The sequence below is a fragment of the Helianthus annuus genome, chromosome 15 (genome assembly GCF_002127325.2).
Source record: "Helianthus annuus cultivar XRQ/B chromosome 15, HanXRQr2.0-SUNRISE, whole genome shotgun sequence".
In the NCBI taxonomy this organism is placed as follows: Eukaryota; Viridiplantae; Streptophyta; class Magnoliopsida; order Asterales; family Asteraceae; genus Helianthus; species Helianthus annuus.
Genome location: NC_035447.2, coordinates 49,828,896 through 49,856,812, shown reverse-complemented (window position 1 = coordinate 49,856,812; position 27,917 = coordinate 49,828,896). Strand labels below are relative to the sequence as shown.

At 36.2% G+C, this 27,917-nt stretch overlaps 1 protein-coding gene, 2 long non-coding RNA genes and 1 other non-coding gene across 4 annotated transcripts; 2 read left to right on the top strand and 2 right to left on the bottom strand.

The window, feature by feature from the left end:
• Positions 1-623: 623 nt before the first annotated feature.
• LOC110909652 lies at positions 624-4,490 on the bottom strand. Its single transcript, XR_002575514.2, has 8 exons — positions 3,558-4,490; positions 2,907-3,475; positions 2,638-2,687; positions 2,207-2,518; positions 1,887-2,073; positions 1,617-1,802; positions 1,259-1,354; positions 624-905 (listed from the first exon to the last, which is right to left on the bottom strand). It is a non-coding gene; the product is annotated as an uncharacterized LOC110909652 (long non-coding RNA).
• Positions 4,491-5,280: 790 nt separating this feature from the next.
• LOC110911586 lies at positions 5,281-7,756 on the top strand. Its single transcript, XR_002577169.2, has 2 exons — positions 5,281-5,372; positions 5,756-7,756. It is a non-coding gene; the product is annotated as an uncharacterized LOC110911586 (long non-coding RNA).
• Positions 7,757-15,714: 7,958 nt separating this feature from the next.
• Positions 15,715-18,104, bottom strand: LOC110913677. Its single transcript, XM_022158503.2, has 5 exons — positions 17,639-18,104; positions 16,829-17,497; positions 16,694-16,729; positions 16,586-16,594; positions 15,715-16,530 (listed from the first exon to the last, which is right to left on the bottom strand). The coding sequence occupies exons 1-5, from the start codon at positions 18,026-18,028 to the stop codon at positions 15,715-15,717; spliced, it is 1,920 nt and encodes a 639-aa protein (XP_022014195.1). The 5' UTR covers positions 18,029-18,104.
• Positions 18,105-23,250: 5,146 nt separating this feature from the next.
• On the top strand, positions 23,251-23,357 carry LOC118487776. The gene has a single exon (XR_004882719.1). It is a non-coding gene; the product is annotated as a small nucleolar RNA R71 (small nucleolar RNA).
• The last annotated feature ends 4,560 nt before the right edge of the window (positions 23,358-27,917 follow it).

Here is a 27,917-nt window from a genome sequence, read left to right as displayed (position 1 = left end):
AAACTTAACTACTAAGCACTAAATTTGTGGAAAATGCATAAGGGCTGCTGAAAATGGCTTTAGCATGATCAGACTAAGACCTTAGTATTACAGCAACACATATATAGGAAAGGTTTCAAATTCCAATAAGGGTGTGGTCATGATCCTCGTGACCACTATAACTATCCACATAGGCGTTATGTCATCCATCTTTAATACACTATTCAAAACCACTACCCTAAGGGTGTGGTTATGACCCAAACCACTATCCCCCTTTTTTGGTCTTAAAATTATCAAATGAGAGGGTCGTGGTAATCGTGGTTTAATCCATGGAAACCACCATCAATCAAGGAAGGTGGTGGTGTACCATTTAATTAATGGTCCTATGTGGAAATAATGTTCCAATCCATGATCCCACACCCCATAGCCTAAGAACATAATAAAAATAACAGCAATAAGAACCATCTTGAGACACTTACGTATGTTAGTTGAGATAGAAGATACACTTTATGCTATTCGAACAACTATCTACTTAAAACAAATAAAAAAATATTTTTAAACAAAGAGGACAAAATTTTGAATGATGATAAAAGCAAATTTATATCAAATATTATGTAAATGTTACAAGAGATGATAAACAGAATCATAATGTCAAAAGAAAACAAAATAATATTAATAGAAAATTACAACTGTCATAGGATTAATCTAAACTGGAAAAGCAAAGTAAGACCAAACGTTAACTCTACTGAACCGAACCAACAGGGACTGAAAATGAAAACAGTACCAAGACCAAACCGACATAAATCACTAAGTCTCAAACCAAATTATGAACTGATAAGTACCTACGTACCATGATCTCTAGGCTTCTCAACATTCAAAGCAACACACATGAATCATAGTGGCACCCTCCACCATTTCATATATATCTACAAAAAGATGATTATGATAGAATAAAATACCAACTATAAAGAACAGAAACACATAACATTTATCAATGTTTTGAAAACTATAACGGAAGTCGAACTGGCCACCCTGTTGATTAATTAGTCAAACCATATTCGAAAACATATGACATTATATATAATTAATTTATAAAAACATATATATTAAAAAATTCTAAATACTACTATATCGTGATGTAATTATATATGAAAGATAAAAAGAATCTTTTTTTTCATAAATAAAAACAATAATTCCAGAAAATTAGGAGCAAATACTTAGATAACAAATGAAATTTAGAGATCTCAGTTCAATCCTTATTAAGTAGGAAAAAAATTACCATTGAACCAGGTAAAGTGTTCAACCACCACTCGTGAAAAAGCTAGGGCGACCAATAAGTGTCGGTTGGATGCATGCCGTGCGGTTCGGTTGCAACCTGTTTTTACAACATTGATTGGTAGGTAAAAGAAGAAAAGTTAGTACTACCTTTCAAAAATTTATTAAGATTAGCTGAATATTCATTCATTTTGATTTGTTTTTTTACTTGCATAGCCAATCTTAAGTGCACACTAAAGCTTTAGCCATCGAAGACGACTGAAAACAGAATGACCAACACATCCTTGACCATTTTAGGGGTGCTAATAAAGTTCTGTTGTACATAGTCTAGCTATAAAAACCTTTACCATGAACAACACTACCTTGGTGTCTTGCTCACATCTCCAGCCGTGATGATTCTATCAAAATCCCAACAACCATCTCCAGCTGCAGGTATTACAGATGTGTAACCATATCCATGCAGCAACATTTGCAATTGTGGCCTATATCAATTAATTATGCTAATAGATCTTCATGTTTGACGGTTGCGGTCGGGGGCGTACGTAGTTCTAAGCACAAAGTTTCATTAAGTCAATACAATATATATGTGTGTGGGAAATAAATAATTAATTAACTCGAGTGATCGTTTATACCTTCCCTCTCGTTGGTTTTAGAATCTGCACCCACTCACACCCGCCGTAGACTGAGTTGACTTAGTGGGCTAAGTTTGACTGTTAACCCATGCCTTGAGTCATCTCCAAGCTGTCCCGAATACTTCACTCAAACCGTAGTTGCTGTCATCTACTGATGTATGATAGCTAAGAGTTCCCACCACGACGCCTATACCCACCGCAAATTAATTAGAGAATTTAATGGTAAATAGTTTTGTAAAGCAAAACCTTTCTTTTCAAACAGTTTTCAGTTCGAGTAAATCCAAAAAATCTAGAAGGATGAAAAAAAGAGCAAAGATTACCATCAGAAACACAGCCCAGTCACCACAGGTGTAGATCAAATCAGTTGTTAGTAAGTGCATCATCTGTTTATTTTTCTGGTCACCATTGGTAGTTCTTTGCATCAATCAGTCATCAGTTGTTTTGGACCAACAACGATAAGTCGTTTTAATGCTCAGGTCAGTTGTTTGAAATTGTAACAACGGAGTGAAGCTACGACGGTTGAAATTGTTAACATCCTTACAATGCGCATATGAATCGATCTCCAAATGGGTAAATATTTACGTAAATGGTCTTATTTGGTACCTTACCAAATAAGATCAGATGAAAGTTACCTGTAACAACAATAAACATCCACTATATTATAGCAAAAATCAAACGTAAGAACAGATAAAGTTGACAAAAAGAACCTAAAATAAAGCTATGTTATTATCTAAATGTTGGTCAAGAATACCTTTACAATGCCTTGCTTCCAATCTCTTTAAGATCTTGAAATTTCACAACCTGAAAATTCCCAAACAATAATCTTGTAATTACACTTTTAGTTATAAATCAAAACCCTTAACACAACCCTGCCGATGCACAAATGAAAGCCAAAGGAACAAAAATTCAAGTATGTAAATCTATGAAAGCAGCCCTAAAAAAACAAATCATTAAAGAAATTAATTTAGTACAACAAAGATCAAAATACACAGATTAACCTTTTAAATATTAAAAACATACCTTTTAAAAGCACCATATTCAAAATCTTTAAGAATAGCCATCATTGAAATCTCTCCACATTTCCCAAATTGGTCCTCAAGGCTACTCTTAACCTGTGCAACAGACCAAAAATAAAGATTTTAAATAATAACACTGGACTGTATAACTAAGAGACTTTTGGAATTATGATATTTAAGACATAGATTGTCAAAACCGTCATCGGTACCAAATCCCCTTACAAATATAGGTCGTACTTGAGATTACCCACTCTTTTGTGAAGACCTATCATTGCTACATAATAAATTTTCAATCGTCGATTCATGTTGTAACTTTAATCAGATATGAAATCTTAATAAGAAAGAATCAGTACCCAGTAGTGTAAGCACCATTTTCCTTTGCTAAATCAAGTCTCATGGCACGGTCGAGTAAACATAATAAATTTTCAGTTGTCGATTCATGTTGTAACTTTTAAGCAGATATGAAATCTTAATAAGAAAGAATCAGTACCCAGGAGTGTAAGCACACTTTTCCTTTACTAAATCAAGTCTCACAGCACGGTCGAGTAATAATTCCTTATTGAGTTTAAGGGCCTGCAAATATAATTATACCAGATAGTTTGAAAAAACAAACAATAATTTAACTAAAAAAATAAAGAAAGAGAATAAAATAAACCTTTTACGCTGCGCATAACCTGTAAATCGACCATCTCTCAAGGCAAGCCGAATCATTAATATAGAGAATCATGGTACCCACATGGAAAGTCAATCAAATAACCTCCTATATGGATTGAACCCGACCCACTAACATGTTCCATATTCAGTTCTCATCAAAATCAAGATAAACAACCAAACTATCAACTTCTATAGCATAATCTCGATGAACACTAATAGCATAATCTCGTTGATATGGGGAACATATTGACGAGAAATGAGGTGTTGAAGGAGGCTACGGAATCACCGTCCCAGAGTTTGAAGGGCTGGCGGAACATGACCCTGCCGGATTGGTTACGGAGGTTGAATACGGCGTTGTTGTTGCTGGTGTCCGGGGTGATTTGCAAGGCGTCTTGGCTTATTCGGGCGTAGTTTTGAAAGTTTAGGTCGGAGAAGGCTTGTAATTCTAAAGATCTGTTGAAGGTGGTGTAGGATCGGGTGAATGTTTCAAACCTTGCGAGGGCGGAGAAGAAGCAGAGGAAGATCACAGTGGTTTTGAGGGTGGTGGCTACAACTACTCCCATCTCATGAAGTGGCGGTGGTGACGGTGAGAGGGGTGAGAAGTGGAAATGGTGAGTGGGTGGGTTTAAGACGGTAAAATTTTAGGCTTTTGAGGGGGAATTGGTCTTTGATATATATTCTTATATTACATACGTAGATGTTGATGTAGAAGTCCATTGTTTGAGAAAAATATAAATAAATAGTAAACAGTATGGACACGTTAACCAACATAATTGAAGTAGTAAACGGATGGTCTAACTGAAGTGAACTTTAAAGTGCATCTTGTTTAAGCCATTATATTGTCTTTCTGTTTATTAATATTAATTAACTAGTTCTATACCCATACCGTGATGGACAAGCATATATTAATAATATAATGACATAAGTTTCTTTTTTTTTTGCATTCTAAACAAAAACAATTATTTGTTTTGAAAAGAGTCAAATTGAATATCGCATCAAAATGGTTCATATTTAGTGTGTAACTGACTCGAGGAATTTTATAAAGCTAACTAACAACTAAGTACGTTTGAAGAGTTTCGTTATAAAGGTAACTAACAACTAAGTAGGTTTTTAAAGTATGGAATGAATTCATTTTAACTTTGATTCATACTATTTTATTATTAATTAATTAATAGATAAAAATAGTTGATGACCCGGCTAAATAAAGGACCATGGTTTGACTTTGGGTCGAATACGAAAAGAGTATGTGATCCGGTGATATAACATGGATCTTGGTGGGTCGGGTCATCCATATACGGATGAATGAATGGCAAACCCTCTTTTGTTTTCTCTATGGTCACTTTAACCCTAGCTTTTCATACCCTTTTCTGTCGAACCATATACGGATGAATAAATGGCAAAGCCTCTCCCCCAAATGATTAGGGTTTCATCTCTGGCATGCTCCTAACATTCTTTTACCGGTGTATACCAGCCTTTATCCAGTGGAATGCCCGTTAGACAACCGGTGGTCGATGTACTCGGTTGAATCGGCCATTGCATGATGTGTTTTCTGCCTTTGTTAAATGTTCCGCCTAAGGATGTTTTGTTTGTTCGCAACCGATGTACGTTCAGTCGAAGAATCTGGTTGATTTCCAGCCACTCCAGTTGGTGGATGCTCGATATCTTTTTAAGATGTAAGGCTTGATGATCTTAAGCGAGGATTGTTGCCTTATCCTACTCCAGTTGAATGTTTGATGGTAGTTGCTGGCGGCGTGAGTCCCTTATGAACGGTGCATCTTTATTTAATTGATCATCAATGTGCATATTCAATTTTTTAGTAAGCACTTCCTTTTGCGTTATTCGTCGTTCTTTCTTTCGTTGCTGAAATTGATGATTAAATCAACAAATCAAAGATACAATTAAGCATAGAAAATGATCTCAACACTTGGACTGTAAGTCTGGAAATTTTGGTTAATATTGAGTTCAGGTGTTGAGGTCATCTTTGTTTCCATGTTATTATTGATTGACACAAGAAGGTTTGGTTACTTGATGAATGGTTTGTCTTCTTGTTTAGGTGTTTTTATTTGGTATAATTGTTTGCTAATTCAACACTTAGGTTACTCTAAATGCTTTGAATTTGTTTGTCCAATGCTATTGATATTTTTATTTGTTGACTGACACTTTGTTGTCTCATGTTCTACTTATCATGTTATGACAAAGCCAAGTCGCCCAAATAGATTAACTGAGAATGTGTGGAAGAATAGAAGCATGGATCAAACATTGGTGAGTTGTTAATGCCTCATATGACACTTGCTAATTTATTATTTTGACCTGTTTTGCATAAAAAATGGAATATTTTTTTTAATTACAATTGTAAACCTATTGAATAAAAGTAATAAACATAGATTTCCCATTGGTTAATCATACTTTGTCATCACCTATTATCCTTTTTACACCAAATTGATAAAGTTTAATTCTTTTATTACCGTTTCAGGAAGAAACTATAGAAACTATAAACTGAATAAAGAAGGTACATGAATTTAGCTTTACCTTCGGTTCATAATTCGCCATAATCTCTTTACTCTGTGTACATCAAAAACACAAATTGTATCTTTAGTTAAAACTTTGAATATGAATTTGTGAACTGAATGAAAGAAAGTACATGAACGTAGGTTTACCTTTGGTTCATCATGCTTCGTCATCAGCTTCTTCTAATTTTTACACTAAAAACATAAAGTTTTTTTTATTAAATATTTTTATGATGAAACTGCAAGCTTAAAGAAAGTTACGAAATTTGATTTTACCTTTGTTAACCATGATTCGCCATCATCTTCTAATCCTGTTTACATCACAAACAAGAAAAAAGATTTTTTTAAACTACATCCTTAAAGATAAATTAAAAATAAATTAAATGTATCTGGATTCACCTTTGGTTCACCATTGTGTTTGCTGGTTTTGAAAGGAGAGCAATTGCGTGTAGCAAAATAAGGTACTCCTTCTTTCAAGCCCCAGATCAACTTATATACATGTTTATACAAAACTGCTTCCGACAGTTTCCATGATTTTTGGAGCCTTTTAAACTGCCTTTTTAGGGAGTTTTAAATTCCTTAGTTTTTTAAATTAGAACGTGGCCTTTATGGAGTTTTTTAACAGCCTGTAATCATCCTAAGATTTCGGATGACGTGGGAATCTGGGAATGTAAACCTCCAAACCGGTTTTAAGGAGAAAACTAAAATTAATCATCTAAAATTACGGTATTTATCCATGATTTTGAAAATCATTAGAATTATTTTTAAAAATTTTGTAGCTAAGATACTTGTTTTACATGTTTTATTAACAGTTTTATTTTATTTATTTTTTGCGGGTTTTACATATACATTTTTTGTTTAGTTGTTCTAAAGTTCATTGTTTAAAGGTTTAAATTGTTGCTAAAGGCTTTTTAATGTGAATTCGCACATGTTTGTTTAAGAGGTTGAAATAGAATTTTAATTTGTAATTTAACGGTTTATGTTTTTAATTAAATTCTCAACTTTGTAGGTAACTTATTTTATGTTACAGATAGATAGATCGTGGATTTATATTTGTAATTAAATTTCCACTTTTTTAGGTAACTTATGTAGATAGATCATGGGCTCTGTTAACTACCCAAAAACTTATATATAGATAGAACGTGGAATAAGGTCAAAGTGAACTGAAAAAAACCTCCCCTGCTTTTTCTGAATTATAAGGGCCAGGATTTAATCTTATTTTGATCAAATGGCTGAGTTTGCATTTTGTTCCCCTTTGACTATGAGGGGAACCTAAGAATATATAAATATAATATCAATATCTGTTAATAAGACTGAAATGGTTTCGAAAGTGAAACCAAACCACAAGGACTGAAATCACAATTTTTAAACTAATGGACTGAAATAGTAATTTTTGACAAACAACAGGGACGAAAACAGTAATTAACTCAAAAATAAAAAAAAAAGGTGTTTAAACAATCAAAGAGAAGAGACGCGGGAAAGGGAAAATAGAGCAGAGTTCGGAAACCTTTGATACTCAACACTCATTACCAGACTTCTCCGTCAAACGGAGAGGTGACGTCAGCCGAGGATGTTATGCCATTTGTTATACATCCGATTTGCAAATTGTACTAGTAATTTATTTCAGGTTCCCAAAAATTATCGTTATCTTTTAGGATTTCTGATTAAATTAAAAGTGCGTATATTTCATGAATTGTATAGTAGCTCTGACTGATACACCACGTATGATTTTAAAATTTGGGCTCGTATGTGGTTTTTGCTTTTTTTTTTACTTGATTGTGGAAACGTTATATTATTAGGGAACCTTAATTTTATGAATCCATTAAATTCTACTGTTTGAATTTGTTTGTTTCTTGTATATGTTTTATCGTGGTCCTAAATAAGTATTAAAGTGAAACAAAATGCACCTATGTTTGAAAATAGGTTTCATATCATTTTTTCAGACATTTGGAGTCTTGTGAAGGAAGGCCTTAGTATATTGTACTGAAAAAAAAAAAAAATACAAACATGTTTTGGGATGTTCAATCAATTTCTTTTTCTTTTATATGTAGCCAAGTTTAACTTGATACCAATTTATGCAAGAGAGTTAAACCAAATTTCACTTTTCAGCTTGAAAATGAAATTAAAGTTTCACTTCTTTTTGTTGCATAAATTAGTATCAAGTTGTGTTGATGACCCAACAAGATTCTCTGGCCGGCTGGCCCGACCCCTTTGCCCCCCACCGCCCATTAAAGCTTTCTGAATTCGTCACTGCATTTGACTGTCGTTGAAGCAAAGAGTGTTGAAGGTGCTTATTTTTATTGGCTTTGTTACATTACCATCTGAAAAATGTCTTTTAGCTTTCAATATCTATGTTCTGTAAGTTCTTAAACTGCAGAATGGGACCTTTTGACTTTTGTAGTCAAACATATGTGCTACTGCATTTGTAATCCCCATGTGCATTTGTCATAATTATAAATATGGAAAATCTGAGGGTGATCCAGATATTCATAAGATAGATAGAGCAAGTACACCATATCTTCCAAAAGAAAGAGATTATCCAGTTATCTTCAACTTGTCAAATATGAATCAGTAAGTTTTTCTTTAAAATTTGACATACAATTATTTTTCAAACCAATGTAAGATTAAATATATTACGTATTAATATTTAATCTATAGCCATCATAATCATTTACATTATAGAGATCAAAATATATTAGAACCTATTATTTAATTAGTTGGTAATTGTTGATGGACCAAATTACCCTTAGTAACTAATTAGGTTTCCTCCTGGGTGCTTATATAAGGAGAGTTATGTGGAGGTTTAGGGGTTACTCAGTTACACAATTCACACACCCCATTAGCCATAACATCATCACGAAACCTCCTCTCCATAACCGATACCCTTTTCGGTTTCTAAGTCCCCATCATCAGTCAGCACCCTAAGGAGGAACCAGATCAAGATGACAGGCATGTCGAACTCCATTACTGGATTCTCCTCTGCACTATCTGCTGTGACAGGTATGATTTATATGCTTTCCTTTATGTATAAACAGAACTGAATCAACATGTGGTATCAGAGCATATGTTGATTAGTCAGTTCTGTTTTCGTATCCATAATTCTGGGATTGAAACTTGGAAAACGGAATTTTTTGAAACCTTATGAACATAACAGCCGATTTCGAGTCATGGAGATCGACTCGAGATCTTTGTTTTCGGGAAAAAGAATTAATTGTATGTTCAATCGAATTTAACTGGTTTATGTTTTAGCCGAAATCTGTTTAGAAAAACTATTAATATTCAGGTTTCGGGTTCCAGAATTTATGTTTTATGTTTTAGGGTTCATCATGTTCTTGAGAAAATTCGAAGTATTCTGTTATGTTTTGGAATGATTTAGGATTAATGGGTGTTTTTTCCATGTTTGATCTAATTTTATCTTTTAATTTTATTCGAAACTGTTATTAGATAAACAGTTATTATTTTTCGAAATATGTTGATAAAACTAGATCACCTTAAAACAGGAAATAATATCTCATAATCCCTTAGATTTCGAATTTTCGGTTATGATATCACAAATTAACAGCTGTAACAGGAAGTTTCGAGATCATCAGGTCGCGACTCGAGACCGTGGTTGCGACTCGCAACCATAACGTCATCACTCGAGACCGTGGTTGCGACTCGCAACCATAACGTCATAACTCGAGACCGTAACGTGATAACTCGAGACAAAGGTTGCGACTCGAGACCATAACGTCATAACTCGAGACCGTGGTTGCGACTCGAAACCTCATTATTTTAGGCTGTTTAAATGTGAACTAAAGAAAAATTTTTTCGGGGCTCCGCCCCCGAACCCCGGGCGGGGGCACGCTGTCCCCCGCAACCCCCAGCGAACTCAACGCGGAGTTCGATCCGCGCTAACGGGTGGTTTGCTATTAAATGATTGGTTTTTGTAATTATTTAGTTAATTAATGAGGATCAAATAATGTTTTACAAAACCAAAATGGCTTTACTTGAATGAGTTTTTGATATATCATTTCTGGCCAAAGCTGACTTGATACATCTACTTATCGTTCAAGTATTACGAAAGCTATGTTAAGCATGCATCATAAGCATGAATGTTTTAATATCTGGCCAAAGCTGATTTAATTCATTCATAGATGGCATACTTAACAAGTGCATAACTAAAGTGATTGTCTCAATTTCTGGCCAAAGCTGATTTGTTACAACCACTTTGCACATATGCTTAAATGATTACACTTCTGGCCAAAGCTGTTTTGTCTTCGTTTAAGTAGAACTTTAAGTAGTCTATTATTTTGATGTTAGTAATAGACATATCACAACATCTTCACATGATGATCCTTATATTAATGATCCTCAATTAATTTTGTGATCATTTTGTCTGCCTTATTCTTAGTGCCCATAATTTTTTCTCACTATAATTTTCTTCTATAAATCTATATCTCATCCACTCTAATTCCTAAGCATAAAATGTTTTGCTTTATTTAAAGTTTCGATAAGAACTAGCTCTTAAATTAAATCCTTGATTATCTCTTAAGACACGATAACCTTATTGCTCTCTTCTGATAAGGCACTACAGAAGAAAAGTAGAGCATGATGATTAGGATAAATCGAACATGATGTCTCTTATGATAATCAAGACCTCTCTAATATAATTGCTATCACTAAAGTTATTCCAGATTAATTTTTTTTCCTAAGACTAATCTATAATTGTGGAATAATTACAAGAACTCCTAAGGTGCATGTCTTCATTTAACTAATTATAAATTATATGGTTAAGTGGTATATGTGAATATATTATAATGTACAATACCATGACCCATAAAGTTAAGGGCTTACGCATGGAAATAAGTACATTTTCCAGTACATTACATACTAAGTTTTCATTTGTACAATTTGATGCATTATAAATCAGCTATAACACTCAAAAGTACCAAAGTATAACGAGTGTGTTGATAAGCAACATATGTACATAGAAATAAATGTTTGAAACTGGAAAATAAGATGTTATTCACCTTACAACCACTAAAACCTTAAGAGAGGATTGTTCTAAAGTCCATAGACAAATTACAAGTGCTAATCCCAACGTTAAGGTTCTTCAAGGGAAAATCTCACTGCATAATTATGTCATTAGACTAGGCATAAGCAACGAGACTATCCATTATTCTAAAGAACAGTTGGATAAATTAATTAGATAGTAACTTACTAATGATATTTAAGTCTGATAATTTTAATATTCCAATTAACACATGATTAGTTGACTCTAGTTCCATACGTTTCCTTACCAGAACTCAACAAATAACTAACATGAGAGTTAGTGACAAAATTAAATGTTAAGACTATAAGAACCATAATGAAGAGTCTTCCAACAACGCTTTTCGATACCTTATATATTCTGAAGATTAATCAGAATATAGTATCATAATTAAGCAATGTTATGAAGGTTGTGAGGTTTGCATAGTCAACATAAAGTCACACTTATCTTAAACTCTCCTCTTATTTGTTCTAAATATCTGGATAGAAACATTACTAAGATGAAACTGGATGATACCTTATTTTTTCACAACTTTTGTCATCATGCTAATGAGAATTTGACAAAAGGAAAATGAGACTTCTAAATTTCATCCATTAGAACCAAAATTCATGAGAAATCATAACATGGTTAATGAGGATGATTTTTTTTTCATCTAATCTCATTTTAAGTGATTCTAAATCATGACGTTACAGCCCTAAATATTACTTGGCTTAAGGAATAAGTATGGGTCCATCATAAGTCATTCATTGACATTCGTGGAACTTATTCCAAATGGAATATTCAGACATAATTCATTTATCATTTGAAAGACTATCAACTTGTATCTAAATTTTGTCGCATATGGCCTACGGTCTTAGAAGAACTCTATTCATATATGTAGTTAATCAGATTTCTATTAAATATGTCCTTAAAGTTTCTTATGATATCTGGACATTAAAGAAATCAAATAAAGTCTAACGTATATGTGATAGGTTCCCACGTCACGTAGCTCATTGAAACTTCTCTTGTAGCATTCTAGAGATATTAAAGATCAGTGGGAGCATTAAGTGTCTTAATAATAACTTGCAATAGTTGCAAGAGGTGGGGGATTGAAAATTTTAAATTTACACCTCTTGTACAAGACATCGCTCCATCACTACACTGTTCTATCAAACCTTATCTCCTTAAATCTAATGCTACTCTTACAAAAGTTTCATTGTTGCTTAATTGTGGGCACACTTAGATTTCTTACCTAAACTAACATAATCCTCAACAAGAGAAACTACAACGACTAACGTCATTAACTTGTTTCTCTATTAGATTTTGTTGGTCGTTACATATTGACCCTATGCATGCTGAGTTCCTTTTCTAAGCTCGGTGGGAGCAGTCAAAGTCCTTATCATGATTTGCAAGGAATACAAGAGGCGGGGGGAAGAGTGTCATTAAATTTCACTCCGAATTTAACTCCGATTACACCTCTTGTATATCATACTGCACCAACCCTTACAAACTTAGAATGAAAATGATAGCAACCTAACCAAGAGCTAATCCATAAAACTGAAACTTCTAATGAACCCAATAATCAACTCAGGAGGTCATCTAGGTTTAAAAGCCTACTAACTTTGATGATTACATAACCTCCTTAATGAAGTTGAAATGGATTTTGGAAATGTTTAATGATCCTATCTCTTCAAATTAAGCCATTAGTGTAAATCAATCATATGAATGGAATAAAACAGTTTTCTAGTAAAACTGATTTTATGTGTTTGTGTAACATTTGGGATTTGATTGAATTACCTTAGAGTGTTCATAACTAAACCAAATCCTAATATAAGCGTTAAGACACTCAAAAGCATGATTGGTTGTCAAAGGTTGTACTCAGGAAGAGATAAATTATTAAAGAATCTTTATTGCATATCTAACAAAAGATTTCTTTGAGGTTCATCACTGTTCTAGTAGCTTATAATAGTTTTAAGCTACATTAGACGAACATTAAAACATTTTCCCTAATAAATGGCTGACACATTTACATGTTCATTAGATAACAACCTAAAGTTTCAAACTGAAGGTTAAAGAACACTTTATTTGTAAGCCAATAATATCCATGTATGGGTTAATGCAAACATCATAATGTGATGAAAAGCTAACGTAATTATTTTCATCAAGAATCAAGTGGATTAATGTACCTACCTCAAGATGAGTGGGAGCAACTAAAATAAACTTGTCTATATAGATGACATTCTTTGACAAGCATATGTTACATAAGTCAAAGCATTGTTAACACAAACTTTGATATAATAAAACTCAGAGATATCTCTTACGTGATTGATATCATAACATACTGAGATAGACCCAATGGGATATTAGTTTCGTTCCATAAGTTTAACATTAAATGGGTCCTTACATATGTAACAATCAATATTGCTCTCCTTTAGAGGACAATAGGATAAATGAGATTATTTATTTACGCTTCATTAATTAGAAGCCTTATGTAAGTTTAAGTCTATACTCGTTTAGATATTACTCATATTGCAACACACTAGATATGTCTAGATTAATGTGTAGCATCTAATGGAGTATTACAATATCTTTAAAAGAAACGAGAGACTACAATTTAAAGAAGAAGTGAGAATTAAAACCGGTTTATTACTCTAACTTTGAAATATTCAAAGATTATAAAATGCAATTTCGGGTATATCTTTATGTTAGCAGACAAAACCTATTTCATGGAGGAGTCATAATGCACTGATATTAACAACCTAAGTTATAACGACATAGCATGGTCACTAAATGTTGTTGGAAACATATAATTAATGTTTTGAAGAATTAGTGTGATAAAGTCAGCTACCATAACTCCTTGAACAGTAACAGTTCAAGAGGTGCTGCATTAAGTTTCGATACGCAATTAATTATTCGTTTATGAACGAATTGAGGAAACTAAGTTTTGTATCGAATACATTCATGATATGCTTAAGGATCCTATAACTGAAGGGCTATTACCCATAAGTCTTATTAAGAGAGCTCATAGACGGGTATTAATTAATAGTCGTGCACAATTGCATATCGTACTATGAATGACTAAGTATTAGTTAATTTTCCTCAAGTTTGATTTTGTATGTCTGTTAGAATATGTTCAACCGGTATAATGGCATATAGACAAATAAAAGTTACAAATCAAACAAAGGGCTTACGCGTATTTTGATCATGATGATTAGGTTTTAAATTAAGGCTATAGTATGATTAATGGGGGTCCTGAGTCGCATAATGATTCAACGGCTGTATTTTTCTGCTATAGTACTTGTTTAAGGCTAAAATGAGTGTTAACTCCTGATCAGGCTTATCTAATACTCATAGTAAATGATTACTCGGCTAAGTGGGAGAATGTAAGATTAAATATATTACGTATTAATATTTAATCTATAGCCATCATAATCATTTACATTATAGAGATCAAAATATATTAGAACCTATTATTTAATTAGTTGGTAATTGTTGATGGACCAAATTACCCTTAGTAACTAATTAGGTTTCCTCCTGGGTGCTTATATAAGGAGAGTTATGTGGAGGTTTAGGGGTTACTCAGTTACACAATTCACACACCCCATTAGCCATAACATCATCACGAAACCTCCTCTCCATAACCGATACCCTTTTCGGTTTCTAAGTCCCCATCATCAGTCAGCACCCTAAGGAGGAACCAGATCAAGATGACAGGCATGTCGAACTCCATTACTGGATTCTCCTCTGCACTATCTGCTGTGATAGGTATGATTTATATGTTTTCCTTTATGTATAAACAGAACTGAATCAACAACCAATACCAAGTACAAGAGAAGGAAAGTTGTTGGTGCTAAAGTTTTAACAAATTGAGATGAATTTTGTGTTTGTAAATTACCTTGTTTCAAAGTGCAACAGTTCCACCTCTTTCTACTTTTCATCAGGTTCCATGCTCAGTCTATTGTAGTTTCCTTTCATCCTAGAAACAAGAGTCCACTTAAAATCTAGAATATATTGAGAGACTTGATTAAGTACAAGTAGTAACAAACATAAAGATATTCCGGTAAAATCATGCTTATCTTGATGTTAAAGTTTAAGTTAATACCTTTGAGTTTTGTTGGCTTTGCAGTTTTCACTTTTACATTAGTCACTTTAGTGTAACAGAGTCATGTATATACATTTAGACATTTATTTATAATATTGTAAACAAGAAATTACCTTATAAAACCATGCAGATAAAACATATGATATTCATCATCAAGAATTCATACCCCTGCAGAAAGTGATGAAAAGAAAATATTTATTTAATTTGTTCTGAAGTTGCTGAAAATTGAAAATTTTGTGCAATTAAGAAGAAAATATGTATTACTTTCAGCTCAATGTGGACAAGTGTTTACTTTACCAACAACAAATTATCATAGAAGTTTTCATCTCTAATTAATGGCATCCTCATCATCATCATCATCATCATCATCATCATCATCATCATCATCATCATCATCATCATCATCATCATCCTCATAATCTTCATCATCCTCATAATCTTCATCATCCTCATCCGAGTCCCACTGAAACTGAAATTTTGCACAATTAAGAAGTGAAAAATCAATATTATCGACAAAAAAATATATGATAAAAGTTGATTATCTTTTCATGTAATTAAAATGAGCCTTTTCAAGAATCATTAAAGAAAGGAATAACAGTACCTCCTCTTGTTTGGTCTTTAAAAGGGAGTTGATATCTGTCTTTACATAACAAAGCCCAAAACTTGTATCTATTACTTTCAGCTCAGGGGTAGACACGTGTCCTTTGGTGAAAACAGTAATTGCTGGGCATTCCTTGATTTCTAAAGTATCCAGAGCTGACAATAAAAAAGCCCCCTTCCCTAAGCAAAATCCCTTGAACCTTGGAAGTCGGTCTACTGTTAAGGACTTTAGACGAGGTAAGATAATCTCATTTACTTTGGCATCACATTCTTCTTCTTCCTTCACAATTACCTCTATTTCCTCACAGTCACTTATATGTAGGTCTTGGAGTTGCACTAGACTATGAACCATGGAACATGTAAAACCATGTTCTAGTTTACGACAACCAGTAATACAGAGAGTTGTTAGGTTTGGAAAATCCAGTACCATCCATTGGTTGCTCTTCCATAAATACTTTAGACCCCTTAGCCTCCTTAACGTCACTTGTGTTAGGTTTGGAATTGGAATTGGGACAGGAGTTTTTGATTCACTGGAACCACTCCCTTCCAATGCTACTACTTCAAATACCTCTTCTAGCCCATCACATCTGACTATAGTAATCTGTTGAAGCTTTTCCAATTGTAGCAACGCATAAGATGGAATAATAGCCGTGCCAACATCTCTATCCTCTATATTAATTTCTATCAGATTATGAAAAGAGCAAGGGATCCCTTTTGAAATAGTAGGCTCTGAAGAAGAATTGGGGAATGTGGTCTACAAATAAAAGAAAGAAAACACAAGGTGTTTGTGTTTGAGGTTACATCCTTACAAAATAAGCCTGAAACATAAGAAAATTAATGTTTCAACAAATGTGTTACTATGGAAAGACAATTGTCTATGAAAGGAGAGTCAATGAAGACATTATAACTAATAATACATAGACATATTTAGCAGCTTGTTTCAACTCTTTTCCCTTTTCAAAAATGAAATGTTCAATTTGGATCACACTACATTCACGACAACCTAAACTTTAGTAGATGATGCATAGATAGTATAGTAAAAGAAAGTGTACCTGACCGATAGTTTCATCATAGTTAAGGCCACATTCAGGACTATATTTGCCAAAACTTGTTTCTATGTAATTGAGCTTTGGAGTTGTTGACTGACCAGATGTAAACGTCATCAGTTCAGGGCATTTGTTGATCTTCACAATAACCAATGAGGGCCATCGGAAGTCATTCATCCCCAAAAAGAAACCCTTGAGCTTTGGTAGATCCTCAAGTTCAAGTATCTCTAGACGAGGAAACACCACACATTTTGTTGACGTTTCGTTTTCTTCTTTTACAATCACTTGCATTGCCTTGCATTTTTCTACTGTCAATTTCTTGAGTTGCTTGAGGCTTTCAAGAGTGGAGAATGTGAATATAAATGGAAGTAGGTCACATCTATAGATATACACTTTTTTTAAGTTGGAGAGTTGAGGGGGACCTAGGATAGTAAGGTTTTTTAGTGGTGGACCACCAATAACACGTGCACCTCCTTCATCAACATTATTACTACTGGATTCACTTTCAAATACCTCCATCATCATTTTGCAATATCTAATATCCAGCTCTTGAAGCCTTTTCATTTGTCCTAGTGCATACCATGGAATTAGACTTGACAATGCATCACAGTTGGATATGGATATCTTTGTGGGGTATTGGCACAATGACCAACAAGCACCGATTACTTGACCACTCTGCAATAATTATAATTTTGATCTTTATCAACGTAAGGAGTAAACTTATTCATCTAAATTTGATGATTTATAAGTTTCGTTAAACCAAAGCATTAAGGTTACATGGCAATGTTAAATAATCCTAATTAATTAATACCGTACCTGGAACTCATCATGAATCATATTATTGGAGGAAAGTTTATCACTCCCGCACGTCCTACCACCATCATCAACACTCTTTAGACATTGGAGACGTTCAAGATAGAGAGTGTCCAAATGAGGAAAGAATGTGGTGTCTTGATAAGAAGATGCAGATGTAGATGTTGTAATTTCATCATCTCTTCTTGAAATAACTTCTTCCATACCATGACAAGCAAAAATAAACACATTCTTTAAGTTGGATAAATATTTTGCCATAAGAGGAGACAACAAGTACTTTATTTTGGCACACCATTCCAAGTGAATGTGTGTGAGGTTTTGGAATGGAAATTGAAAAGGTGGATCATGACGAATTAAGAATCTATTCCAATTGCACCTCCACACATGACTCATCTTCTCTAAAGAACGTAGGTGTATGCTTTGAAGGTAGGGAAGTAGTAGTGGCGGTTGAAGTGTTGCTAATTCTCTACTACTTGTTGGACTATTGATGCGTGTCAGTGTGTATATATTTTATATATATATTTAAGCCCTTTTTACACTTTTAGCCAAGTTTTAAATTTATAAAACACGATATTCACTAACACTAAACACACATATGGGCAAGTGCACCCATCGTGGACGTAGTATAGTGTTGGTAAGATACCGAGGTCGTCCAAGGACACAAGAGCTTTTAATACCGGTTTATCCTCAACGTCTAATCAAATCAAAAAGTGAGAAAAATGTTTTTTAAACTAAGAAAAATAAAAACTAACTAAATGCTGAAAATAAAAATAAAATAAAAACAGATAGACAAGATGAATCACTTGGATCCGACACGTGTATTAGTATAACCTTTGATTATTTTCGCACTTTTGCACTTGTTTAAGAGATTATCTTAGTTATTGTAGTAGGCCCCTCTTTTGAAGGCGACGTTACCCTCAACCCAGTAGTTTGAGTCAGCAAGGATACAATCCTAAAGGGTCGGATTATTGGAAGATAATGAATTAAGTTATTAATGCAAATTGTGGTAGGCCCCGCTTTTGGCGGTGACGTTACCCTCGGCTAAGTAGTCTGAGTCAGCAGGGATACAGTCCTAAATAGCCGGGTTATAGTATTAATAGTAGTTAACTTATGAGGGGGTCAAAGAGTTTGGATCCCCGCCATCCAATACCTATGGGCATTGAAGGAGATCCTACTAAATTTGACCCAGGTCCCAAGCAGGACCTCTAAACGCTGAACAAGGGCAAGACCTTTACCAAACCGTTCCCTTAACCCCCGACCAGGTAGCCAACATACCTCCATATAGACCGTGGAGATATGAATGGTGAAAATCTTTTATTTTATATAGACAGTAAAATAATGCCAAGACACCACGGACAAACGACAAGGAAAGATCACCTTCAACATAAGTAACTAGTTATTAAAGTCATTAATACAAAACCAAATAAAAAGTGCAAAAGATTAAAAATAAAAAGTATTATACTAAACACTTGTCTTCACCAAGTGATGTAAGAGACTTAGGCAAACATGGCCTTGATTGTCAAGAACTCTTACGATCAATCTTGGATCCCGAGACGACTCACACACTCTACGATGGACAATGGATGATGGTGGTGGATGATGGTGTTATGGTGGTGGTGGGTGGTGGATGAGGTGTGAGAGAGGTGGTGTGCCAAGGGATGAGAGAGAATGAAGCCAAGCTCCTCTATTTATAGGCTGAACAGAAGGCTGGACACGGCCCCGTGTCCGCTAGACACGGCCCCGTGCCCGCCTGACACTCTCTCTCCTCATTAATTGTAATTGCGAATTACAATTAATGCGCCTGCTGTACTTTCACCACGCCCCCGTGCTCGCTGGACACGGCCCCGTGGTGGGCAATGGAAGCTTCTACTGGTTTGTCTTTTCTGCTGCTTCCTGGGCACGCCCCCGTGTTCGCTGGACACGGGGCGTGTTCAGACTCTGTTTCTTCTCCTTTGCCTTGGGAGGTGCCGTTGAGGGTCCGGTCAGTCCACTTTTGTTCCTTTTCTTGTATTTATGGTAGAATTAGCTGTCTTTTTGCTTCTTTTGTGATTTTGAGCTCATTTCATCCTGAAAATACAAAAGGAAGACAAAAACACTCTTTTTCCAACATTAGTACTTAAAAAGGGTTAGTTTTATGCCTTAATTGATGTGATTTATATGTTGCATTTTACACACATCAAATACCCCCACACTTGAACTTTTGCTTGTCCTCAAGCAAAACTCTTTAAATGTGGCTTACACTCCCAAATGGAATAGGTAGAAGAGAAGTTTTTTAGCTTGTCCTAGAGTGTCGGGAATCCAAGGTTTTTATAGGTTTTATTTTTATTTATTTACAATCCTATTCGTTATGATTTATTTTGAACTTTTCATAAGATGAATTACTTATTTGGGCATAGCATGCCTTATTAAAATTCCATTTATATACAAGTTCACATACCTCACGGGAGATCACTCAACACTCGGCCGAAGGTGTATATTTTAGTGAATCACTCGAGAGCGGCACGGAACTCACGTCTTCCATAGGCTTGCCAAGCAATCAATCCTCCTCCTTTTTAACTTTTTACCTTTGTAAATATCAAGAGGACTTTTTGGGTGAAGGCTTGGGTTTAAAGGTGGGTGGTTGGTTAGTGGTTAGTAAAAAGGGCGAAAATCGTAACAAGCGTCGGTTTTCGTGAAGTACCTTGTTTTTAGTGACTTTTTATTTTGAAGTATTTCTCCAAACAAGCTTTTATAGCTTTTGTTTGTTTTTGACTTCATCATCAAATTTATTTATTTATTTATTTTATTTATTTATTTATTTATTTTTTTTAGTCGTCACATAAAAAGGTGAGTTTACGAAAAAGCGAACTTGTTACTAAAATAAAAATAAATAAAAAGGTTCTTTGGTGGGTAAAAAGGGTTTTGGGGTAATGAAATGAAAGGTTTAGGCTCAAAGGGGCTATCTAGGGGGATTTTGGGTAGGTAAAAAAAATGAAAAATAATGGTTTTGAAAGAAAAAATGGTTAGTCCTAATGCCTCCATCATTTACTTACTTGGGTTTAAGTTGGTAAGGACCGGGAATGTATTGTCGTGGCAAGTTCTAGTTTTGTAAGGACCGAGCGGCTATTCACACAAGAAATGAAAAATGAGCATTTAATCTAAATATGTGTATTTTTATGCTCAATAAAGGCTCAAAACTCACTTTTGTGGGAATGGTTTTTTAATGTGACCAAGCATATATAATCGAATTTTTAACTAGACTTGTTATACCGTTTCATAATTTTCTTATGTTGGTTCCTTTTTTATCACGACGCTATCGGTTGTAAACTTGTAAAAATATAACCTTTTTAGAACTTGTTATTCCCAACTTAAACTAAGACAAGTAAAAAAAAATGAAAAAGTTTTTGAAAAAAATTTGGGGTGTTTAGCGGTTCCAATAGAGTTTTGTGTAAGGCTTGTGTTTAGGATTTTGCAAAATTTCAAGGTTTTAGCATCCCCCCCCCACTTAAATTACACATTGTCCTCAATGTGTCCAAAAATAATGTTTTTGGTTGATTAGAATGTATAAAAGTGGGTTAAAAAGCAAAGATTTATGTTACTGGCATCCTGGACACGGCCCCGTGTTCACCGGGCACGGCCCCGTGGTCAAGTGCCAGTAACAAAAATTTCAGAATTGAAACAGAAGCCTGGACACGGGGGCGTGTCCGCTGAACACGGCCCGTGTCCAGTTACCTGAACTGGGTGATTTTCTGCAGGGGCTCAGCACGGGGCCGTGTTGGTTGGGCACGGCCCGTGTTGAGCCTTCTGTGATGGAGATTTTTGTCGGGTTGCTCTGTTCTTCGTGCATGGTTCCATTTTCCTCGTTCCCTTTTTCATCCATTACCACCATGAGTGTGTTTTATTCTGCAAAAACTAAAAGATTAAACTAAACTAAACTAAGGATAGATCCGCGGAATGCCTCCGTGGTGCGCCACGTTTATAAGGGTCCTTGGCTAGACCCGATTCCCGGTTATATATCTTCTGAGTGGAGTGCCTTGCTTCCCAAGTTACACCGTCGGAGAGCGGCATCCAAGCTTGAATCAATAACCTTCATGTAATTGACCGGGTCGTCGTCCTCTATTTTCTTCCCAACTCCGAACTTCACCTCATCGTCCCCATATCTCAAAGTCAGTGTCCCGTCATTCATGTCTACCACTGCTTGTGCTGTGGCAAGGAAGGGTCTTCCTAGGATAAGGGGGACCTCGGTGTCTTCCTCCATGTCGAGTATGACAAAGTCAACTGGATAAACGAATCTGCTTACCCTTACCAAGACATTCTCGATGACACCTTGTGGGAACTTGACTGATCGATCAGCGAGTTGTATGCTTATTTTTGTAGGGCTCGTGGTTCCCAAGCCAAGCCTTTTGAACATCGATGAGGGCATGAGGTTAATGCTAGCCCCTAAGTCGGCCAAGGCATTGCGAACTGGTGATTCCCCTATTGAGCATGGAATCGTGAAACTTCCGGGATCGATTTTCTTTTGGGGTAGTTTATTGAGTATGAGGGCAGAGCATTCTTCGCCTAAATTAACTAATTGCAAATTTTCAATTTTCTTTTTATGTGTAAGGAAGTCCCTCATAAATTTAGAGTATTTGGGCATTTGGGTTAGGACTTCGATAAAAGGAATATTGACATGCAATTGTTTTAACAGACTTTCGAATTTTGCGAACTGCTCATTGGTCTTTTGACGAATTAACCTACCGGGGTACGGAACTCGAGGAGCCTTGGTAGGCTCTGGTGATGGGGGAGAATTCTTTTCCTGCAGATGTGTTGGCGTTGTTTCTTCCGTTGGTGGAGGTACTTCTGCAGGCCCTACGGTGCGGTTTCGTAGTGTGATGAGGTGAACTTGCGCCTTTGGGTTTGTTTCGGTATTGCTAGGTAATGCGCCTTGCGGTCTCTCGGAAAAATTTTGTGCTAGTTGATTTATTTGTTTTTCTATGTTTTGAATGCTAGCTTGTTGATTCCTAAAATTAGATTCTAATTGTAGAAATCTTTCCGAGTTTTTCTTATCAGTGTCAGAGACGAGGCGAGATAGAGTATCTTCGAGCCTTTCTCGTCGTTGTTGAGTGAAATTTTGTGACTCATTTCTTGATTGCTGAAAGTTTGTTCGTTGGGTTTGTTGGTTACTACTATTGCCGGTTTCCCTCCAACCAAGGTTTGGGTGATTTCGCCATCCTTGGTTGTAAGTTCCCGTTGGAGGACCCGACGGCCTAGGTCTATTATCAATGTAGTTTACCATTTCTTGTTGATCGTCCGTTTCTTTCATGCAACTCCAGTTTTCATGTGACCCACCACACCCTTCACAAGCCATAACCGAGACTGTTTTTGTCATTTCTAATTTTTTTATTTTTGAAGAAAGGGCCTCGATTTGGGCTTGTAAAGAGGTGCTTTCGTCGACCTTATGGGCGCCCGGGGCGATAGACTTATTTCCCCGGGGAGTGTGCCATTGAAAATTGGTTTGAGCAATTTCCTCAATCTGATTATATATTTCGTGTGGGCGTCGATTACCTAAAAGTCCCCCGGAGCTAGAATCAAGTGTCTGCCTAGTGTGTGGCAATAATCCATTGTAGAAAGTGGATACTTGTTGCCATATTGCGAGGCCGTGATGGGGACACTTGCGTAATAGCTCCTTGAACCTTTCCCATGTTTCATATAAGGATTCCCCGTCCTCTTGTGAGTATGTATTAATTTCAGCCATTAATTTAGCAGTTTTAGAAGGAGGTAAATACTTATATAGAAACTTTTGGGCTAGTTCATCCCAGGTGTTTACTGATCCAGCTGGGAGGGTGTTGAGCCAAGCTTTCGCTCGGTCTTTTAGTGAGAATGGAAACATACGGAGGCGGATGGCGTCGTTTGATGCTCCATTGATCCGAAAGGTATCACATATTTCTAAGAAATTAGTTATATGTAGATGAGGATCCTCGTCCGCAAGCCCGTGGAAGGTTGCGGAGTTTTGGAGCATTTGTATCAAATGCGGTCGAAGTTCGAAGTTATTGGCTTCGACATTCGGAGCATTGATAGCGGCGCCTAGATTACCTACGGTGGGCCGTAGATAATCCATAAGGGTACGTTGGTCCGCCATTGGGGGTGGATCACCCGAAACCTTCTCTTGGTTTTTGGCTTTTAATCTTTTTCTGAGAAAGCGTTCGGGTTCTTCTAGCGGTTCCTTTATGTCTTTATTGGAACTGGAGCTCATACACTACATGAGGATGGCGTCGGGTTCCAAGTCCTGCAATAAAAACAAAAAAGAATGTTGGTCAGAAGGTTCACCACGGCCCCGTGTTGAGCGAACACGGCCCCGTGGTTGGAATTACAGTGATTGTTTTTCAGATCCCAGTTACTGGAAGTTGGACACGGCCCCGTGTTGCACCGACACGGCCCCGTGGTCAGCCTTCTGTAACTTGAAAAACAAAAAACTGCCAGTAACGTTGCTGAGCACGGCCCGTGTCCGACCAGGCACGACCCCGTGCTGAGCTCTGCAGAAGCTGAAAATCTAAGAAAAATCCTAAAAAATTAAAGAAAAATAAAAAATATGATTAGGCCGTTGATTCCTAACTTTCTTAAAATCCTTGTGTCCCCGGCAACGGCGCCAAAAACTTGATGCGTGTCAGTGTGTATATATTTTATATATATATATATATATTTAAGCCCTTTTTACACTTTTAGCCAAGTTTTAAATTTATAAAACACGATATTCACTAACACTAAACACACATATGGGCAAGTGCACCCATCGTGGACGTAGTATATTGTTGGTAAGATACCGAGGTCGTCCAAGGACACAAGAGCTTTTAATACCGGTTTATCCTCAACGTCTAATCAAATCAAAAAGTGAGAAAAATGTTTTTTAAACTAAGAAAAATAAAAACTAACTAAATGCTGAAAATAAAAATAAAATAAAAACAGATAGACAAGATGAATCACTTGGATCCGACACGTGTATTAGTATAACCTTTGATTATTTTCGCACTTTTGCACTTGTTTAAGAGATTATCTTAGTTATTGTAGTAGGCCCCTCTTTTGAAGGCGACGTTACCCTCAACCCAGTAGTTTGAGTCAGCAAGGATACAATCCTAAAGGGTCGGATTATTGGAAGATAATGAATTAAGTTATTAATGCAAATTGTGGTAGGCCCCGCTTTTGGCGGTGACGTTACCCTCGGCTAAGTAGTCTGAGTCAGCAGGGATACGTCCTAAATAGCCGGGTTATAGTATTAATAGTAGTTAACTTATGAGGGGGTCAAAGAGTTTGGATCCCCGCCATCCAATACCTATGGGCATTGAAGGAGATCCTACTAAATTTGACCCAGGTCCCAAGCAGGACCTCTAAACGCTGAACAAGGGCAAGACCTTTACCAAACCGTTCCCTTAACCCCCGACCAGGTAGCCAACATACCTCCATATAGACCGTGGAGATATGAATGGTGAAAATCTTTTATTTTATATAGACAGTAAAATAATGCCAAGACACCACGGACAAACGACAAGGAAAGATCACCTTCAACATAAGTAACTAGTTATTAAAGTCATTAATACAAAACCAAATAAAAAGTGCAAAAGATTAAAAATAAAAAGTATTATACTAAACACTTGTCTTCACCAAGTGATGTAAGAGACTTAGGCAAACATGGCCTTGATTGTCAAGAACTCTTACGATCAATCTTGGATCCCGAGACGACTCACACACTCTACGATGGACAATGGATGATGGTGGTGGATGATGGTGTTATGGTGGTGGTGGGTGGTGAATGAGGTGTGAGAGAGGTGGTGTGCCAAGGGATGAGAGAGAATGAAGCCAAGCTCCTCTATTTATAGGCTGAACAGAAGGCTGGACACGGCCCCGTGCCCGCCTGACACTCTCTCTCCTCATTAATTGTAATTGCGAATTACAATTAATGCGCCTGCTGTACTTTCACCACGCCCCCGTGCTCGCTGGACACGGCCCCGTGGTGGGCAATGGAAGCTTCTACTGGTTTGTCTTTTCTGCTGCTTCCTGGGCACGCCCCCGTGTTCGCTGGACACGGGGCGTGTTCAGACTCTGTTTCTTCTCCTTTGCCTTGGGAGGTGCCGTTGAGGGTCCGGGCAGTCCACTTTTGTTCCTTTTCTTGTATTTATGGTAGAATTAGCTGTCTTTTTGCTTCTTTTGTGATTTTGAGCTCATTTCATCCTGAAAATACAAAAGGAAGACAAAAACACTCTTTTTCCAACATTAGTACTTAAAAAGGGTTAGTTTTATGCCTTAATTGATGTGATTTATATGTTGCATTTTACACACATCAACTATCCATATCAAACACCACCTCCCCCACTCTTTCATCAGAATCTAACTTAAGATGTTGAAGGTGAGGACAGGTGTGGAGAAGAGAAGATGGGTATGTGACATCTGGAATGTAATCATCCACTTCTGACATGACATTAATCTGCATGTAACATTAAAAGATGAGAAGCACTTTTGGCTTTTAGCTAACCTACAACACATAAAGTTTGGTACAAGTTATTAATGCATACACAATCACCACACCACCACTCAGTCACCACCATCACCAGCCCACCAACACCGTCACCACCAGACCACCACTCAGTCACCACCCCACTAACACCACACCATCACCACCGATCGAAGCCCAAATGCAACGCCACCACCGTAATCCCATTTTCACCACCACCTCTGCTTCCGGCCACCAGGCGCCATCATTAACCACCGCTAACGGACTTCATCACCACCTCTACTTCTGGCCACCACCAGGCCACCACCATCACGACACCCTCACCGAAATTCCAACCATCACATGCCAAAATCAATATCATAATTCACAAAATATCTAAGTTTAATATCTGTGTTGACGGCGGAGGACGGTGTTGAGGGTGTTGGCAACGGTGGCCAATGCTGCGGTGACTGGGTTTACATTGGAATGATGAGGTGCGATGGTGGACAAGGGTCAACAAAGGTCTCTGGCTGCGGTAGTACACCATGGTTCCATAGTGATGTCGTGAGGATCCAATCAGATTTAGAGAGAGAGAGAGATGAGAGGTTTGGAGAGAGAGTGTGTGTGTAAAGAGGTTTAGGGAGAGAGAGAGAATGGGGTGGGGGTGGGTGGGGTAGGATTTATAATTAGTTTTTTACATGTTACAATTCATTCATTATAGAAAAAGACAAAAAAGAAAACAAAAGAAGTTATGTATATAAAACCTCATTCAAACGAAATACAATTTACTTACCACGTGTATGAAAATCAATCTAAACAGTGCAATTACTTGCGTTGCTACGTGGCATGAGCTCAAAGGTGATGTTAGGGATGAGTTTGGTACCGAAAACCCCCAAAAGTGGGTACCGGTACCGAATATACATGGTACGGCAACGGTACGATACCAGTATTTCAGAGTAAAAACCGGTACCGAAAATGTTAAAAGTCGGTACCGAAAATGTATTCGGTTTGGTAAATTTGATACCAACATCCGGTATTATTTGTTTATCCCTATGTGTGTTATTGCTCATTTAGTTGTGTTATTAATATATAGGTATATATAGGTAAATTATTGATTGTGATTTGGTATTGGTAAAGAAAGTAGAAAAGGAAACAAATAGAAACCGAAAGCATTTGTGATATTTTAATGTGTGAAAATTAAGATGTGGCATTAATACTTTATTCAATCAAATTTGACAGCTGGATGACATGAAATACCTTTTTGAACTATGTAAGCGCACTGAGATCAAAATTGGCTGTGACAGGTGTGAATATACTTTCAAAGCTCTTGCAATATGTTACAGAAATGCTTTGTACAGCTTGAAAGCCATTGATGAGGATATTAGACTTATTTACACCTCTCATCCTCCACAACTCTTTTAGATTTTCTGTATATTCAACTTGAATGCTTCTTAATCTGCTAATGTATCCCTCCATTTCACTAACATTTTCAAAGTCGATGTTGAATATTACTTCAATGGGACTACACCATTTAACTTCAAGCACTTCTAAATTATTCAGCGTTGGCAATGGGTTGTTTGGAAAAAAGATTGATAAGGCCTAAACACCATTCCACAATGATCATTCTCAACCCAGAAACGTTATTTTTCTCATCAGTTGAAATCTCACACGGCCATATCTGCTTCAAGTTCTCCATATCATAAATACGTAGTTTCTCCAACTTTGGTATCACAACCTACACAATAATTAAGCCTTGTAAGATTTGTAAACTGCATATGGCCATTATAATTTATTTTTAGCTTTAGATATAAAGGTCAAAATAATGCATGTACCTTTTTG